Source organism: Diabrotica undecimpunctata, chromosome 1 (genome assembly GCF_040954645.1).
Source record: "Diabrotica undecimpunctata isolate CICGRU chromosome 1, icDiaUnde3, whole genome shotgun sequence".
Classification (NCBI taxonomy): Eukaryota; Metazoa; Arthropoda; class Insecta; order Coleoptera; family Chrysomelidae; genus Diabrotica; species Diabrotica undecimpunctata.
In genome coordinates, this window is record NC_092803.1 from 36,406,977 (window position 1) to 36,424,439 (window position 17,463).

Genomic DNA, 17,463 nt, shown 5'->3' on the forward strand with positions numbered 1-17,463 from the left:
TTGATGATCGTCTCTCGCCCCCGGTTGTCGGTTGTCACTTGTCAGTTCGGTTTTTGCTTTCGAGGAGGATTGAATTCGTCTTGTGCGAAAATGAGTGAGAAGCGTAAACGTGTGGTTGTGACGATGGGAAAACGTCTAAGTGTGCTTAAACGGATCGACAAAGGTGAATCGGTAGAGAAAATTTGTTCAGAGTTGAATGTGGGGAAACGTACAGTGAATGACTGGAGAAGGGATTGGCGTTCAATAGAGGATTTCTGCGCCCAAATAGAATCAGATAAAAATTTAAAAACTAGATGCTTAGTGCTTAGTGCATTGAGAAAAAAAAACGAAATTCGAGATAGATGAAGCTCTTTGGTTCTGGTTCCTTCAAGAACGGCGAAGGGGCACACCTATTAGCGGTGCGATTCTAAGGGAAAAGGCTTTATGTATACACAACAAAATTATAGACGGAGGCGAATTTATTGCAAGTGAAGATTGGCTGACTCGCTGGAAGGCACGTCACGGAGTTAAATATGCACACGTAAGTGGAGAAAAAATGTCCGCGGACGCTTCAGGTGCAACTGATTTTAGCTCCAAGTTTGTAGTAATTATAAAAATGAAAAAATTAAAACCCGAACAAGTATATAACATGGATGAGACTGGTCTCAATTTTAAAATGCTTCCAGAAAAAACATTTTTGGGAAGTCATAAAAAATCAGCTTCTGGATTTAAAAAGAATAAAGTGCGCATTACAGTTGCTGTTTGTTCAAATGCAGCAGGAACCCACAAAATTCCTCTTTTCGTTGTTGGTAAGTCCGCTAAACCGCGTGAATTTAAAAATTTACATCCATCGTCCCTCCCCGTATTATACAAATCACAAAAATCAGCTTGGATCTATTCAAAGAATGGTTTGAGTATGAATTTGTTCGGAGAGCAGCACGCCATCTTAAGAACGTAAATCTTCCCACTAAAGCAGTCCTACTTCTGGATAATGCTCCAACTGATCCTGGAAACCTAACATGTGAGACAGATGACATAAAAATTATCTTTCTTTCTCCTAATGTGACAAGCTTGGTGCAAGCTATGGATCAAGGGGTGATTGAAAGCTTGGAAAGACGATACAGACGTAAATTACTGTCCGAAATTTTACAATGCGTAAAAAGTGAAGATCTCAATCTTATTAATTGAGTTCATTGAATCAATTAAATAGTAATTACTTGTTGATATCATCAAAAAAATTAACATAAAGGATGAAGTCTTGGCGAAAACATTGGACCAACATTGAGGAACTTGTTGAGTGTCAACAATCACACTAAGAAGAAAATTCTATCACCATTCTTCAAGATCTCAAAACGTTATCCGCAAATGTCCAATTGCAGGCTGAAGATATTGAAGAATGGATGAACTGTGACGAGGAACTTGAACACGAATTTTTGACAGACAAAGAAATAATTACACTAGCAACACATGAAGAGCCCTATGAAAATGAGGAGACTGATGATGATGATGTTGACGGAGAGGAAAAGATCGGCCACACCAAAGCGAGGGCTGCAATGGAGTATTGAAATATATGAAGTATATTGAACAACAACCTGGGTCATCTTCAATAGATGTCTTGGTTTTTAAAAAATGGAGAGATATAACTTTTAAAAATTCACTTAATGTCAAGAAACAGACGAAAGTTACCGATTTTTTTAAAACAAGTTGTAAAATATTTAAATATGTATATATGTACATAGAAATAAATGGTATTTTGTAACCGTATACTTCGTGATCTTTATTAATATACACCTTCCTGTACATGTGTTTGATATATCTATGTATGTATTTGATTTTTTTCATGAAAATGCCTGCACATCGGATTAACCGGTCATTTGGTCAACCAGCCAGGTTCTGGTCCCGAGGTGGCTGGTTAAGAGGGAGTCTACTGTATTGATACATTTACTTTTCATTTACTTTTAAAGTTGATAGTTTAGATATTCACCTCTTCTGTACTATTAGAATAAAGTATTAAATACTCTTGGTTGAAATGATATTCTAGTTTCTATTTTATGCTTAATATTATGTCTATGTGGATTTTTTTCTTAGTTCCTTGCATATCATTTATTTAAAATGATTATTATTAACAATTTGTAAAATATATTTTATTAACCAGTCTCAAAATTTCCTAAAATTAGATTTTTTTGATGTAAAACATCAAATTCGGCAAGTTAGACTTGTTGATCTGGTGGCGTAGTTTCTACGCCGCCGCCTTATTTGGTTCTCTCTTACCGCACTAGGGTACGCTCATAACGGAGATGCAAAAATGGCATATGATATTATTTATTACTATAGTTATATTAAATTGTAACTAACATCTAATAAAAAAATAAAAACTCGCAGCCAGTTATAAAATTTAAAGAAGTGCGAAAATCGTTTTTCATTTTCCATTTAAATCGTCAAAATAAAATTGACTGTGCTTATATATAAAATATGTAGTAATATGTGCCTAAATAACAAAACTTAAACTCCTAAATTCGGTAAATATTAAGACCAATTCATTTATTTAAACTATTTAAGATAGCGATCCTAGTTTGCGAAAGACAAAAACATCAAGAAAGAAAGAAAGAAACAACAAGAAATTTGAGATTTGAAAGTTATTATGAACTAAACAAAGATGCATACTCGGAGAATTTTATTAGAATTAATACCGAAGGAATGTAAAACAATATGCATTTTATATTGTGAATATTTTTCAAAGAACTGTTCATGAAACATTTTATTACATCAACTCATATTAGCACATAAACAATGTCTGTTTTTTTTCTTCTGTAATACTATTTATTGGATTTTTTATTTCCTAATTTGTCCTATTTAATTTTAATTATAATCACTGTTATAGTAGTTGCTCCATCTTCTTCTTAATGTGATTATTCGTGACGAATGTTGGCGATCATCATGACAATCTTTATCTTGTCTGCAGCAACGCGGAAAAGCTGGGTACATATTGTGTTGACCAAGTTCTAAGTTTCTTTAACCAGTACGTTCAACTTCTTCTTTCCATGATTTGTCCCTGAAAGATGGTTTGCAATAGAGCATATATTTGTATTCATTTCGCATAATGTGTTCGAAGTACTACAACTTTCGAGATTTGATGTGTTCATTATTTCTTCGCTTTTCTTTGTTCTTCTGAGGAACTCTCCATTTGTAATTTGGTCATCCACTGGATCTTGAGTAGTCTCCGATACAACCACATTTCAAATGCACACATCTTCGTTCAAGGCCACGATTTGACACCTTAAAACACAACAGAAAAGAAGAGATTGTGGCTTTTGCAGAAGGTCCTCATCCAGTTGAAGGTGAATTAAACTGTTCCGATGCGTGCTCTTATCTCATGATTATTGATCCATTCTTCATCTATCTTCGTCAGTCGTTATCATGGTATTTCCATTTTTATCTAAAAGAGTTGTGTTGTGGTTTATTTTTTGCAACCTTGTCATTTCTTTAATCTTTTTATGTGGGTTGAATAGGTCCTATTTGTTCTGAAGATCTTCTATATCTTTACATTTTTCCTCATAGTAAGTTTGTTTTGCCTCTCTTATCATTTTTCTGATTTCACTGTCAATGCTTTTGTTATTGTGACTATCTTTGTTCTTGGATTGTCTTCTTTGGCCCATCCTGCCGAGTATTTCGCCGATCATCCAGTTGTCTCTCTTTCTTACCGGTTCTTTTAATATCTCTTGGCATGGAACGAAGAGGCAGTTTTTTAATGTTTCCCATTGTTGGTTTATCTCGTAGGTGTTAGTATATAATTTATCAAAGTTTTCGTTTATTTTGAGTTTGTTTTTTATATCAGCTTCTTTCAGTTTTCTAACATCTAATTTTGGAGTTCTTTGGGTTTTTCTAATACGTTTGAGCTTAAGCGTGACATTAGCGATTAGTGGGTTATGGTCTAATGTGACATTTGCTCCTGGATATGTTTTAAATGATTTGATGGCGTTACGATATTTCTCGTTATCGTTATATAATCGATTTGGTTTCTTACCACTTTTACCACTCTATCGTTACGTTCACATGGTCCTTGATCTCCTGTTATTGTTCCAGCTCTTCCCTTGCTGACTTTTGCATTGAAATCTGCACCCATAACTACTGTGATTTCCCTGTTCTTTGTCATTTCTAGTGCACCTTCAATTTGTTGGTAGAATGTTTCTACTTCATCTTCTGTTGCATCCGTCGTTGGCGCATATACTTGGATCAAATTTAGTTTTGTGTGTGATGTCCTTATTTGTAGTAGCATCACTCTTTCTGAGATTGGGACAAAACCTTGTATTGACTTGTTGAGCACCGTCTTAGTGAGAATCCACGCTTCTACTCCATCTAGTAGTACTCGAAAGAAATAGCAATCTGCCATTCTAACTCAAAGATCGTGGCTGAAAAGGATGTTCCCCATTTTAATTAACATTGCTGGGCCCCATTCTATTTGGTTTTTAATTTCAACGGATAATTTCCACCCCCATTGATATTTCTGCCGAGATACAGAAGTTTCTCTATTTTACCCAGCGCTTCATCACCCTGTATGGTCGTCAATGCAGGTAGCTAGTACTAATGCATCGTTTAATGATGTTGACGATTGCACTACTCACTACCAAGTCTTCCGTTTTCCCTATTAAGGTTTCCGTAAATATCTTCTCTGAATATAAGTTTAATGGTAGAGTTGAGAGTATACAGCTTTGCCTCACTCTTCTGTTTAAATTTATTTCATTCGATAGTTCTTGTTCTCTTATGCTTGCCACTTGATGCCAATATAGGTCTGTTATTATTCATGTCTTTATCAACCAATTTAGCTGTTTTGGTATGTCGCAATTTTGTCAAAAGCCTTTTCAAAATCATTTGTGCAGATGTATGCATTTTGGTTTATATCTCTGCATCTCGTTATTAGTACTTGGATAATGAATGGAACTTTTCTCGTACCGAAGTCACTCCTAAATCCAGTACTACTATTTATCTCTTTAATTATTACTAGCAGAAATACCTTTCAAATGTGACTCATCAGACTTATTGTTCGTTAATTCTGGCCGTTACTGGCATCCTGTAAAGAGATGTACTAGCTATATATGACTGTAGTTAGAAATATGATTACGTATGGCGCACTTATATGGTGGTCTAAATGCCAACAAAAAACCATCAAAGAGAAGCTGAATAAGCTTCAACGACAACCTTAACCGCCTCCATGGAGGTTATACTTGACCTTTCTCCATTTAATTAAAGGATGGAAATGAAGGCGAAGATAGAGGCATACAAAAGGCGGATAAGACGCCATGAAACAAGACAAAAGAATATCAGGATCAAATCTGGTGAGATAATTAAAAATCACCCAGAGTTAGAAATGGTACCAGTTGCAATGCAACCTAAATATAATTTCTGAAAGTTATTTACTGTCCTATTTCCAGAAAGAAATGAATCTCATAATGGCAGATCAAAGCTCGTATACAGGCGGCTTTAAAACTGATGAAAGAATTGTAGCAGGAGTATATGGAGGGAATCTAGGACTAAGCATAAGTAAGAACCTAGGTAATCACTCTAGAATTAAGAGGAATAAAAAGAAACTGCAGGGACCGAACAATAAAAATTATATCTGATAGCTAAGTTGCATTAAACGCACTGAAATCGAATCTGATTGATTTCATGTTAGTTTGGAACTGTCTTCAGAATCGAATTTTAATCGGAAAAAATAACAAAGTGAGTTTACTCTAAGTGTTTGAACACACTGGTATTGAAGAGAATAAAAAAAGAGGACTTATTTGCCAAAAGACGGGTAAAATAAACATTCATAGGCCCAGAACCTTCTTTGCCATAGCAAGAAGCATAGCCAAAAGAACAATATCGGACGGGGTGGAACGGATGAAACGTAACGATGGATAGTACGAACAAACTTATCTCAAATATTCGAAGGCACATGTTTTATTTTCTTTTATTATCAATTTGAATATTCAACTTATTGTCAGTTTATGTTACTGGATTATTTAGGATTACAGAAAATACACTTACATATTTTCACTATACGGATACTATACATATATTCACTATACGAATATGCCATAACCACCTCCTGCTTTAATAACCGTATAAACCAAACCTTCACCCAACTCCATACATAAATACACTCTTATGCACACCCAATACACACATCAAACCCACACACTCATACCTATCATTAATACACATTACACTTTATCTATACGCTCACACTCAAAACATATAGAAATTCATAAACATATGGAAATCCAACTCTCATAAACACATAAAATCCACAACATTCAACTAACATATTACAATCATACATCCAAACACAACATCAAAACAGTACACAGTGAGCACCACACACACTCCTTAAGAGTCGAATTCTGAATCTGAAAGGAACCGTTTTCCAAGGAACTTGTGCTTCAAGTCGGTTAAGGTTATAGTTCTTGTGACACTTCTGCCTACAGCGGCGGCACCCGGTCTTAGTCTACACACTAATTGCATACATATTACACCAAATAATAAATATATAAACCTCCATCCTTGAAGAAGCACAAAGCTTAAATAAGGTTAAAACTCTGGCACCACATATTTTAAACTACATCTTACAACAATAAAAACTATCATCTGTCAGTTTCTTCTTTCTTTTCTTGTAAAGAAAAAAGATCTATTAGGTATACATAGGAATGATCTGTCAAATTATCGTAGGTCTCTTAACAAGACACTGTCACAGAATAATAAACAATGTTATTTATTATTGTTATTTATTTTGTGACACTGTCGTCTCAAGGGGAGCATGATCCAAATCGGACTGACAGAAAGTACGAATTGTATATTCTGTCAGACTGATGACGAGAAGACGGAACACGTTCTGCGCAACTATCCAGGTTTGGCTAGAATAGAGCTCAATACATTTGAATAAAAGTAGTCAAGCGACCACTCATGTTGAACCTAACCCAACCCAACATAACCTAAATCTTGCTGTTGCACGGTGTTTCCTTGGTATTGTGATAAACGTCGACCTAAGTAAATCAGTTAGTAGTATTCCCGTGCCATAATGTTGGTTAAAGAGATCAAACAATATTTAATTGCAATTTATCCAATCAACTTTAGTATTTTAACACTCATTAGGACAGAGTTTTTTTCCAATTTTTGTTATTTGCATTTTCATTACATGTTCTCGTTCTGCTCTTGATAGACCTGTTATGGCAATCGTCGTAGAGTGTTCTATTCTTTAATCTTCTTGTAATTATTCAAACATGTAGTTTTTTCTTACTTTTATTTGGTCGTTGATATCTAGCAGGTACAATATGTTTCTTTTTGTCTTCTAGACTTTGGGATAGTTGTTTTCGTTTATTGACAGTCATCTCTTTTAATTTCTTGTGAAGCTAATATGGTTATTTTTAACTATCAAGATTAGCAAATGCAATTCTTTCAACAATGATTATATATAATGTGTGCAATGCTATTAATTCGGTTAAATCAAATACCGTAGAAAACGTGTAGTATATTGTCATTTAAATAAGGCGTACCTATGTACAAATGATAAATAGAAACACACCCCTCACCTTGCTAAAGAATTTTTGTTTTGAGTTTTTTTTTTACATCCGAACAAAAACTCGGATATATCGCCGTAGTTATCAGTACTCATCCTTACAGATTGTGGTGATTCAAATTAATTCCATTACATTAAGAATCACCCATCCTTAAATTTTTTTACAATTATCTTTGAAAATTTGAATTAAAAAAAATCCAATAGTTTAACCATTCCATCACCAGCGTATTTTACATCGCACCTTTATCCTTCACCTTACAATATGACAAGACAGTACCCACCAATAAAGCAAACATAACTTCCCTAACGATGTTTTAACTTACCAGAAATTTGCTGAATTCTATAAAATTCCGACAGATCGGCTCCTGAACACAGAGGGGTATCAATAGCTACGGTGTTATCGAATTTTGAGTAATTAACTTCGTAACCTTGTCTGTCTTTATTATAAGATACGACAGATTCGAACCTGTGCCCCCATAGCACTTCATTAGCCACGTAACTCGATCTAGCCTGCGTAGTTTGACCGGTACTTTCTATAGTCCCTTCCAGTATCACTACGATTTCGAATCTTTCGTGTAACATATCACTAGCAGTTAGGTAATAAAAGGGAGAGTTTTCATCGATACGATGGACGATCGTCATCGGCCAGATGAAGAAGAGGTTTCCATCGCAGCCATCTGCGTTCACCTCCAATTCCGTCTGGAAGTTACTCAGAACCTCTCCTTCTTTCGTAGTTTTCGATCGAATGAGTTGTGCTCGAATACTTGCTCCGATAATGTGACTCTTTCGCATGTCTCCTACTCGGAACATAAGGCAGAGGTGGCCTTCTCGCTGACAGATGACAGCGTTCTTTGAGAATTGCAGTGTTTGCGTTCTCAATTTAGGACGCGTCATCTTGGCAAAAACTATGCCTACCATAAACGCTTGGATAATCATTCCGGCTATGCTTTGAAGACACATGAGGAATATTGCTTCTGGGCATTCTTCTGTTGTCGTTCGTACACCATAACCTAAAAATATATTGATTTTATAAATAATTAAACAATGAAAAGAAAATGTTAAAGAGTAGAATTATTAGAGAGTTTAAAAAATTTACATTCTTTAGAGTTGGTGGTTACATTCTGATGGAAATTCATTTTTAATATAATTATGTGTAAGAATAAAATATCAACAAAGAGTGTTTGTGATTTCAACCGAAGTTATATTTTTATTACCTCGATATAAGATGTTACGTTAAATATTACCTTTTCAAGAAGAATGTATTCAAATTAGAGTATGTTTAAGATTATTTTAGAATTATTATAACACTATGTAATTTATTTATACCAGCGTTTGGCTATTTACGTAAAAAAAAACAGTAAATTTCCAGTGATTATTTGGTCGTTTCAGAAACTCTACATTTTAAAGTTTGTATATTTTTTAAACGTTTCTGACAAATTGATGTATTACTGTTTTTTTTAAGTGAAAACTTCTATACTAAAGCTTGAAAAAAGTATACCCTGTTGGATTGGAAGCAATTTCAACTTGTGATCAACATTAAATCGGTTAATGTGATGTACTCAGTGACGATTTTGATTCTTCTTCTTGGGTCTCCCTTTGGAGTTTCTATTTAATTTGTCTTTTGCTACCTGGTACCATTGTCTTCCAGCCTTTTCTTTGACATCGTACAGATCATCTTTATTGGAGGTCGACCCACGCTTCTCTTATGTAATCCACGTATCCACTATATTATGCCTTTACAAAAATGAATTGCCTATTTATTTATTGATCTCTTTAATTTTTCACAAATTAGTAAGTAATAATTATTAAGGACCTAGCAAGTCTTTATTGAAGTAGCGTCGTTGTCGGTCGCTCTAGAGTCTTGAAAGTTGATTTCAAGGTTCTTACTGGTGCAAGGAAGAACCTTGCTCTACTTGGAGCAATATGTCTTCTTCTTCTCACATTCTTAGGTCTTTTTCTCTTAAAGGATCGGATCCTAGAATCTTTAAATTTTGTACATAGTTTCTTCTTGATGAAAGAAGATATATTTCTTTAATATACAGGATGTTCTATTTAAAAAATACAATTTTGGTTCATTACGTTGTTCTGACTGACCCTGTATAAACGAAAGTAATTTTAAATTATAGACGTATTTGTTATAAAACGTTTTTTTGTATATTCCATAGTTAAGCCATAATCAAAGAAAGCCATAGGTTTGGCGCACCCTGTATATGTTATATTCAATAATTCTATCGGATTCATGGATATTCCTGTTTTATTTTTCATACTTTTTGCTTGTTATTTAGAGATTTCTTGTACCTTAGTTTATACCAGTAACTTGCAATAACCTTTATTGCATTTATATTCCAGTTTGAAAGGCAGTATAAAGAAATTCCTTACGCAAATTGCGCATTTTGAACGTTTATCCTTTAGTACCATTAGCATTTTTGACACTTGACATTTTGACAGCATGCTGCCAAAAACTTAGTCATACATAGGAACTATATTAATACATAATTGTTACATTATATTGATTACATTATTGTTCTTACCTATAGTATGTTGCGTTTCTATAGAAAATAAGAAACATGAAGTAAACCCCTGAATATTAAAAACACATGGTGTCCAATTGGCATCCGCCTGTTTGGCCGGTAGGTGATCTTCTTCAAGATCGCCGTGTGTAAAAACAATCAACCACCATACTAGAGCAAATAGGAGCCACGAGCCCAAGAATCCTATGGCGAATATAGTAAGCGTCCATCGCCATTGTGAATCTACTAAGGTCGTGAAGATATCTTGAAGATATCGAAGTCTGCGTTTCGAGATTCTTGATTGTAAGATGTTACAGTCTCCATTCTTGAAAACTGCTCGTCTGCGCATTTTTCTTATGGCATGTGGTCGAAATGAACGTCTGAAAATAAATAAATTTATAAATAATACAGACAAAAATGTTTTTAGTTGGTTAAAATAAAAAAATTAATTTTGGAATATTCAATTACTTCAATTTTAAATTTTGATATATATATATATATATATATATATATATATATATATATATATATATATATATATATATATATATATATATATATATATATATATATATATATCTACGGCATTAAGTGAACTCCGCCCATGTTAAAATTCAGGTTCAATTGAGCTCCGTGGTCAAGTGGATACCGATATACGGAGCTCACTTGACAATTCCGTAATATTGGTTCAGTCGATTCATCAGAATGTAGAGTTTAATAATTTATAAAAATTTTTTGGAGCCCGTAAATACCCCTGTATCATAAATGTATATCGCTTAGTTCACGTGTATATATTATAGGGGTCGTTCAGATCTTCTTCATTGTATATTTGAACCATACGTTTATCGGTTTAACTAAGCTCTGAGAGTTTGGCAACTGTGCGATGATACCGTATATTTTCAACATATACCCTGAACGGTTTATATGGGCTCCTTATTTTTATCTACTGTTTGTAGACAGTGGAATGTCATACGCATAACACTGTGTAACAGAGGATATCATATTACCTGGTATAACTACGTACTAAAATGTAACTGGTTCTTTAAAAAACAGGTATGAAGATACAAAAGGATTTGGGCTTATTATTGAATGGAATGTTCGCTTGCATAGAAAATTTTATTTTTTCTGTATTTTTAAAGATGTTGTTTTTTCATTTAATATAATTTTATTAGTTCAATGCCGGACTTGATGTTTTTTTTAATTACAGAAATTTCGTAATATATTTTGTTTACGTGAGTGTCTTTGTACATTTTATGTAAGCATCTGATTAATAAAAACTACTTTTATTTTATTCAATCTTCTGCGATATATTGTATAAAGCTTTTTTAATATTTTAGTTCTGGTCTTATTTGTGTACTACATGTGATATCTCGATAGAAGGTTATCTCAAAATAAATATGGTTAAGTGCTACAATAGATATTTTTGTGTTAAAATGGGTAGTAGTGTGCACAAAAAGAAAGAATGGTTAATTTGTCTAACAAGGTATATTTGGCAGCAGAAGCATATAGTACAAGCGTCTATGTTTTAAGGGCGGAAGGACGTGCGCCTCATTTTTAGCTGACAAGCTTGCGAAGAATATTATTTCTGGTCCTCAATTTACCATTTAGTTTTAAACAATAATCTATGACTGACCCGGTGTGATACAAACTATTTTCAAGGAATTTATAGGAAGTCTACAGTTCAATGATTTTATGACAAGATTGGATGTTCAGTTTTGTGAAAACGTCTATGTTGAGGAAATTGAAGGAGTACCCACGAGTTTTTCAGGGGTTTTGGCTGAAAATTTATTCATAGTTTATTTTTATTGTGCAATAATAGGTGTCTCGTCTATATAATAGAAGTCCTAGTATCTACCGGTATGGATCGTTTGTTTGTGTAAATGTTATACAGTGTAGGTGCCTTTATGCTACCCCAAGCGAGACCGTTCTTCATCTGCTACTCTTACCAGTGAGTGATACAAAAAATATTCTCTTATGTTGGCATACGCAGACAATGTAAGTGAGCTTGTTATCTAAGGGGATATCATATAGTTTTTGGAAAAATATTCTGTAATTTAAGGTGTCGTAAGCGGCATTTAGATTGAAAAATACCACCCCTGATACCGGATATTTTTCGTACCCGTCTTTTTTTTGCCAAGTTTAAGCAAGGTAACAACTTTGGCTTGTCTCTAAATTTTGGCTATCTCCATAATTTGAATACAGTTGTTCATCATGCGGATAAGCCATTGTAGAGTGTTTTTGGTCCAGGTTTCGTAATAAGCTTTGTGCTCAGATCCTCAATGTCGGTAGTTGTATTATTTTTCATTAAATATGTAGATGGTGGATCCAAGCTCAACATCGTTAAAAGGTTCTCTCGGCTGACTGGTTTTGTCCTTTCTTACTTTAAGTTATTCTTTGCTTCTTTTGCGACAGAAATAGCATGTCTATATCTATGATCTGGTTTTCAGCGATCAGCTATATACCAAATACCCTAGGTTAGACCCTATATGTGTTTCCTGCACTAGAGATAAGTTACATTCGTGTTTAGCTCATATGTCTGATAAGTTTAAGTAAAGTAAAGTTTCTTGATCTCTAGATATACCCTTAACAGTTATAGACATATGTTATTAGAATAGTTGGTTCTAAAAAGGACCAATTTGACAAAATCATATTAAAGGGGTGACTGAAGAATTAGCCGATTAATTAATTAATCATTACCCGGGGTATGCCCGATTGCGGTGATCTTATTAGTACTTCAATCTTCCTTAACGCGCGTTCTTTGAATCCCATAAGTAATGCCTAATCTTTTACTTTTTATTAAAAATTTAAATTTTACATGCCGTGTATTACTTTTTGACGATATTTCGAATCAGATTTGTATAGTAATAATTTTAGGTATTAACGAGCCTCTTTGTGAAAAATAAATAAGTTTGTGATATCGGTCGCAACTCATATCTAGATAATAACAAAATAAACAGTTAAAATAAGTGTAAACAATTTCAACTACATATATCGGTGCCACTGTTCAGGTGATGGGTTTATCAGAGATTATCAAAGATTACATTTTAATTCAATGTTCTATTTACGTATTTTCAATATTAAAAAAGTAGGAAAAGACATGTTTATGCTTTTATTTTTTTAAATCTATTCTATTTTCTTTTTCGAGTTCCGTCTTTTTTGAACGACCTGTGTTCTTTTTTTAATTGGGCACTTGTCCAAAGCTATGACAAATACTCTTTCCTCTACTATTCTACATTAATATGACTGATTCATTATTTTCTCTAAACACTCTGTCCTCTGCTATTCTACATTAATATGACTGATTTATTTTATCTTTCTTGCAGCAATTTTAATGTTTATCCTGTGTATCTTCTTCTTCTATTTATATAGACATGACTGTCATTTTTCAATGTGCCTCCAGTAAGTTGCCGTTCCATCGTTTTCGTGATCTTCCTACTGATCGTCTTCCTACAGATTGACCGTCTCTTGCCATCTTTACTACTCTATTTGTTGTCATTCGGCTTATATGATCGTTCCATTCTACTCTTCTATTTCTTAACCAGTTCTTGATCTTCTCCATCTTGCATCTACGTCGTATATCTGTACTTCTAGCTCTGTCCCATAGTGACTTACCATCAATTTTTCTAAGTGTTTTCATCTCTGCTGTTTCTAATATCCTTTTTGTCCTCTCTGTGTCAGGTCTTGTTTCTGCCGCGTATGTCATTGGTCTGATGACTGTTTTGTAAATTCTGCCTTTCGTTTCTTTCCCGATAGTTTTATTGCTTCATATTGTTTCATTTAGTCAGCCTGCGGCTCTGTTTGCTCTATTCACTGGATCTTCCACTTCAGTTTTGAGCTTTCCGTAGCTAGATAATGTGATGGCTAGATATTTAAACTCCATCACTTGTTCTATTATCTGACCTTTCAGCTCCAATTAACATCTTAGTAAATTTGCTGTTGTAACCATGAATTTTGTCTCTTTTGGGGAAATTAACATGTTAAATTTTCTGGCAGTTATATGAAATTGGTGCAGCACACATTGTAAACCATCTTCATTTTGAAAGAGTAGTATTGCGTCGTTTGCACAGCAATTTTAATTTGTTTTTCTTCCATTTGGTATCTTTTTTTAGTTCTTACTTTTTTATTATTTCATCCATAATCAGGTTGAACAATAGAGGACTCAGGAAATATCCCTGCCTTATCCCATTGTCAGCTTTATTAGGGTCGGTTGGTTCTTCTTCTACTTTTACTTTTATTGTGTTATTTTGGTACATATTTTCGGTCGTTTTGATTTTTCCTAGAGGTATCTCTCTTGCGTACAATAAGTGGATAACGTTTTTTAATTTGTGTTTCTTCTGCATATCATTATTTCTTCTGTGTATTAAAAGTTACATTTTGCTTATTATTAAGATTCCCTTAACGTGTTTATTAATTGTCTTGTTTCTGCAGTACGAATATATGTGTATCATGATAGATTGTAATGCATATTTCATTTGCGTTTGCCAATTACTTTTTCACTTCCTCAGCGATAGGTCTTTTTTTCCTCATCAATAACCTTATCTTATCCTCGCTCGATACAGGTATTCTAAGATATTTATATTTCACTATATGCTCTATCATTTGATTTTTATCTCAAATTTGCACCTATGACGAAATTTATAATACATATCTAATATCTGGTGCTTTCATATGAAACTGGAATAAAACACTTGGTAGATAATATTTATTTGTTTTGAGTACACTTTTTTTAGAACCTAGTACATAAAGGAATAAATATTTGTCTGTTTAGTGTTTTCCAAGTCTGTAAAACATAAACAGGCTTAAATATTAGATTATACATTTATTAAGAATATTCAATATCGAAATTGAAGATTTTGTATCACAAAATATGAATAGGTTTTTACATTTTGTTTGACGTTTTAATCTTCTAATCGGAGTTCATTTTTCGAAAAACTATAAAATTGTGAGAACAAATTGCTATATAAAAGTACGAGGCAATATTCTCATGCTGTGAGCTTTGCTGCTCTGTTACTTGTATAACGCTTAAGCTATTTTTAATTTTTTGTCAATATTTTTGAGGTGTTTCCTTAAATGACCATGTTTAAGGTTAGTACGTTTGATTAAATGAAATTGACATTAATTTAATAGTTTCCATTTTATTAGTACTGATGGTATATAACTAGCATCTGTTGGTACTATATATCAATTTTAACATGTGGAAGTGAGAGCACTCTCTTGTTAGTATTTTTAGTGTAAATTATGTGGCAGCCGTAGCTCAGTGGCTGTGTTACTGGTTTAACAAGCTGGAGGGCCCGGGTTTGAATCCTGGCACCGACAAAATTTTCAATTTCTAATTTAACTGCGCTGCCACTGTGCTTCGGAGGGTACGTAAAGCCGTCGGTCCCGGCTACGAAAGTAGTCGTTAAGTCATGTTAGGGGCGCTTGCGCGACCTGAAAACCCTAACACTAGACCTTAGCCAGAAGGTTACACGAACTTACTTACTTACTAGTGTAAATTATGACGAAACCAGAAATAACCCATAATATTCCCCCCGTGTGATCTTAGTATTTCCATTGATTGAATAATATAGGGTCTCCAATATTTCAGTCAATGGTATGTCAGAGTGGTTTTTATTAATTTTTATATATATTTGCAACATGAAGAAGAAAGTTCAGTATAGGCAGTTAAACAGCTAACCTGTCAATTTAAAAGTAAGAGTAAGTACCAACTTGCTGAAAAGCATACCCATACACAAAAGGGATGATAAAATGTACTGCACAAACTATAGCGGTATAAGCTATATATTAATTAGGATATACAGATTTTTTTCTAATAAACCTATAACGATTGAGTGAATAGGTCAACTATCAAATAGGAGACTATTAGTGTGGAATTAGAAAAAACTTAATAGAGACCTGGACAAAGAAATGAGAGATCAAGTACTAAAAGCAAATAGACTGGCAGGATGCCTTAATAACACTATATGGCTAAACAGACACATTAACACTGAGATGATATCAATTTATAAAGCCAGTGTAAGACAAATAATGACATATGCTTCAAAAACAAGACCTGGCACAGCCACAACGCAAAGAATAATGGAAACGGCAGAGATGAGAGTACTGAGAACAATTATAGGAAATACGCTGAGAAATCTAAAGAGAAGTGAAGACATTAGAAGAAAATGTAACGTAAAGTGTATAAATGAATTTACACAAAATAGAAAAAAAGAATCGAATAATTACATAAGCAGAATGGAGGAGACCCGTGACGTCAAAATTGGAAGAGATAAGCCACGAATCGGCAGAAGAAGTATCGGACGATCGCGCAAAAAATGAAGTGATAACCTTCCATAGAGGTATTATTCCACCAATGAACAAGTAAAATTGCTTATAAAGAGAAATAATAACAAGAAAAAAAAGTAACATCTCTCAGATAAATAAGCGGAACAACAGAAACTGAGTATAAACGTGAAATTCCAGAATTAACATTAAATAAATTACCGCAAATCGTACGAACTGAAATAAGTATTATTTTCTGCTCATATATATAATAAGAACTATATTTAAACCAAGTGACAGAAAAAAAATTATATATACATTTACTTCTAAATGATTAAGGTCTATAAAATTATTATTAAAGTTAAAGCTTATACAAGCGACAAAGTTTTTAAAACAATTAGACCGAACATATTATCATAACTGTAAAACATAATATATACGGAAACAATAAAGAAATAGATATGTTTAGTGGTTATGAAACCGCTTGTCGTCTGCCATGAATTTTATTACAGAATCAAGTTACCAATACCATAAGACACCAAAATATTTTGTCTGAGTAATGACTTACTACGATAAAAAGAAATAGAATACTTTTATAATACAGAACGTTATAACGTTGTGTAAACGCATGTTAATAACAATTGGTAATAAAGACATAAAGATACCCACTAGAAAGTTTAAAATTTCAAAACTACAGTAAAATAAAGTTCAAGTATATTATTTTCATTATTTGTTCAATACTGATGCCATCAATTTTTATTTTACATCTAGTTGGTTCTTTGCTGACTACTATTGTTTTAGTTTTCTGAGATGAAATTGTCATAATAAATTCATAATGCCAGGTATTTTATTTCCATTACCTATGTGGTTATTCCATTCTTTTTTCTATTTTGTATCCATTCATTTATACACTATACGTTACATTTTCTTTTCGATTTCTCAGAGTATTTCCTGTAATTCTTCTCAGTACTCTCATCTCTGCCGCGTCCATTTTTCTTTGCGTTGTGGCTGTGTCGGGTCTTGTTTCTGCTAATGCCATCAATTTCTATTTTACATCTGTGGTCCTTTGCTGACTACTATGGTTTTAGTTTTCTGAGATGAGATTGTCATATTAAATTCTTTTGCTCTTATGTTAAATTTGTGGACCAATCTTTGCAG

At 33.5% G+C, this 17,463-nt stretch overlaps 1 protein-coding gene across 10 annotated transcripts in view; it reads right to left on the reverse strand.

Moving 5' to 3' along the window:
• Positions 1–17,463, reverse strand: part of LOC140447911 (G protein-activated inward rectifier potassium channel 3-like) — a 145,040-nt gene that overhangs the window by 14,534 nt on the left and 113,043 nt on the right. For all 10 annotated transcript variants that reach the window (XM_072540854.1, XM_072540846.1, XM_072540863.1 and 7 more), the window contains 2 exons: positions 10,066–10,424; positions 7,858–8,544 (listed from right to left, as the gene is read on the reverse strand). In XM_072540854.1, coding sequence (XP_072396955.1) covers positions 7,858–8,544; positions 10,066–10,424 — 1,046 coding nt within the window. The remainder of the gene's footprint in view (positions 1–7,857; positions 8,545–10,065; positions 10,425–17,463) is intronic.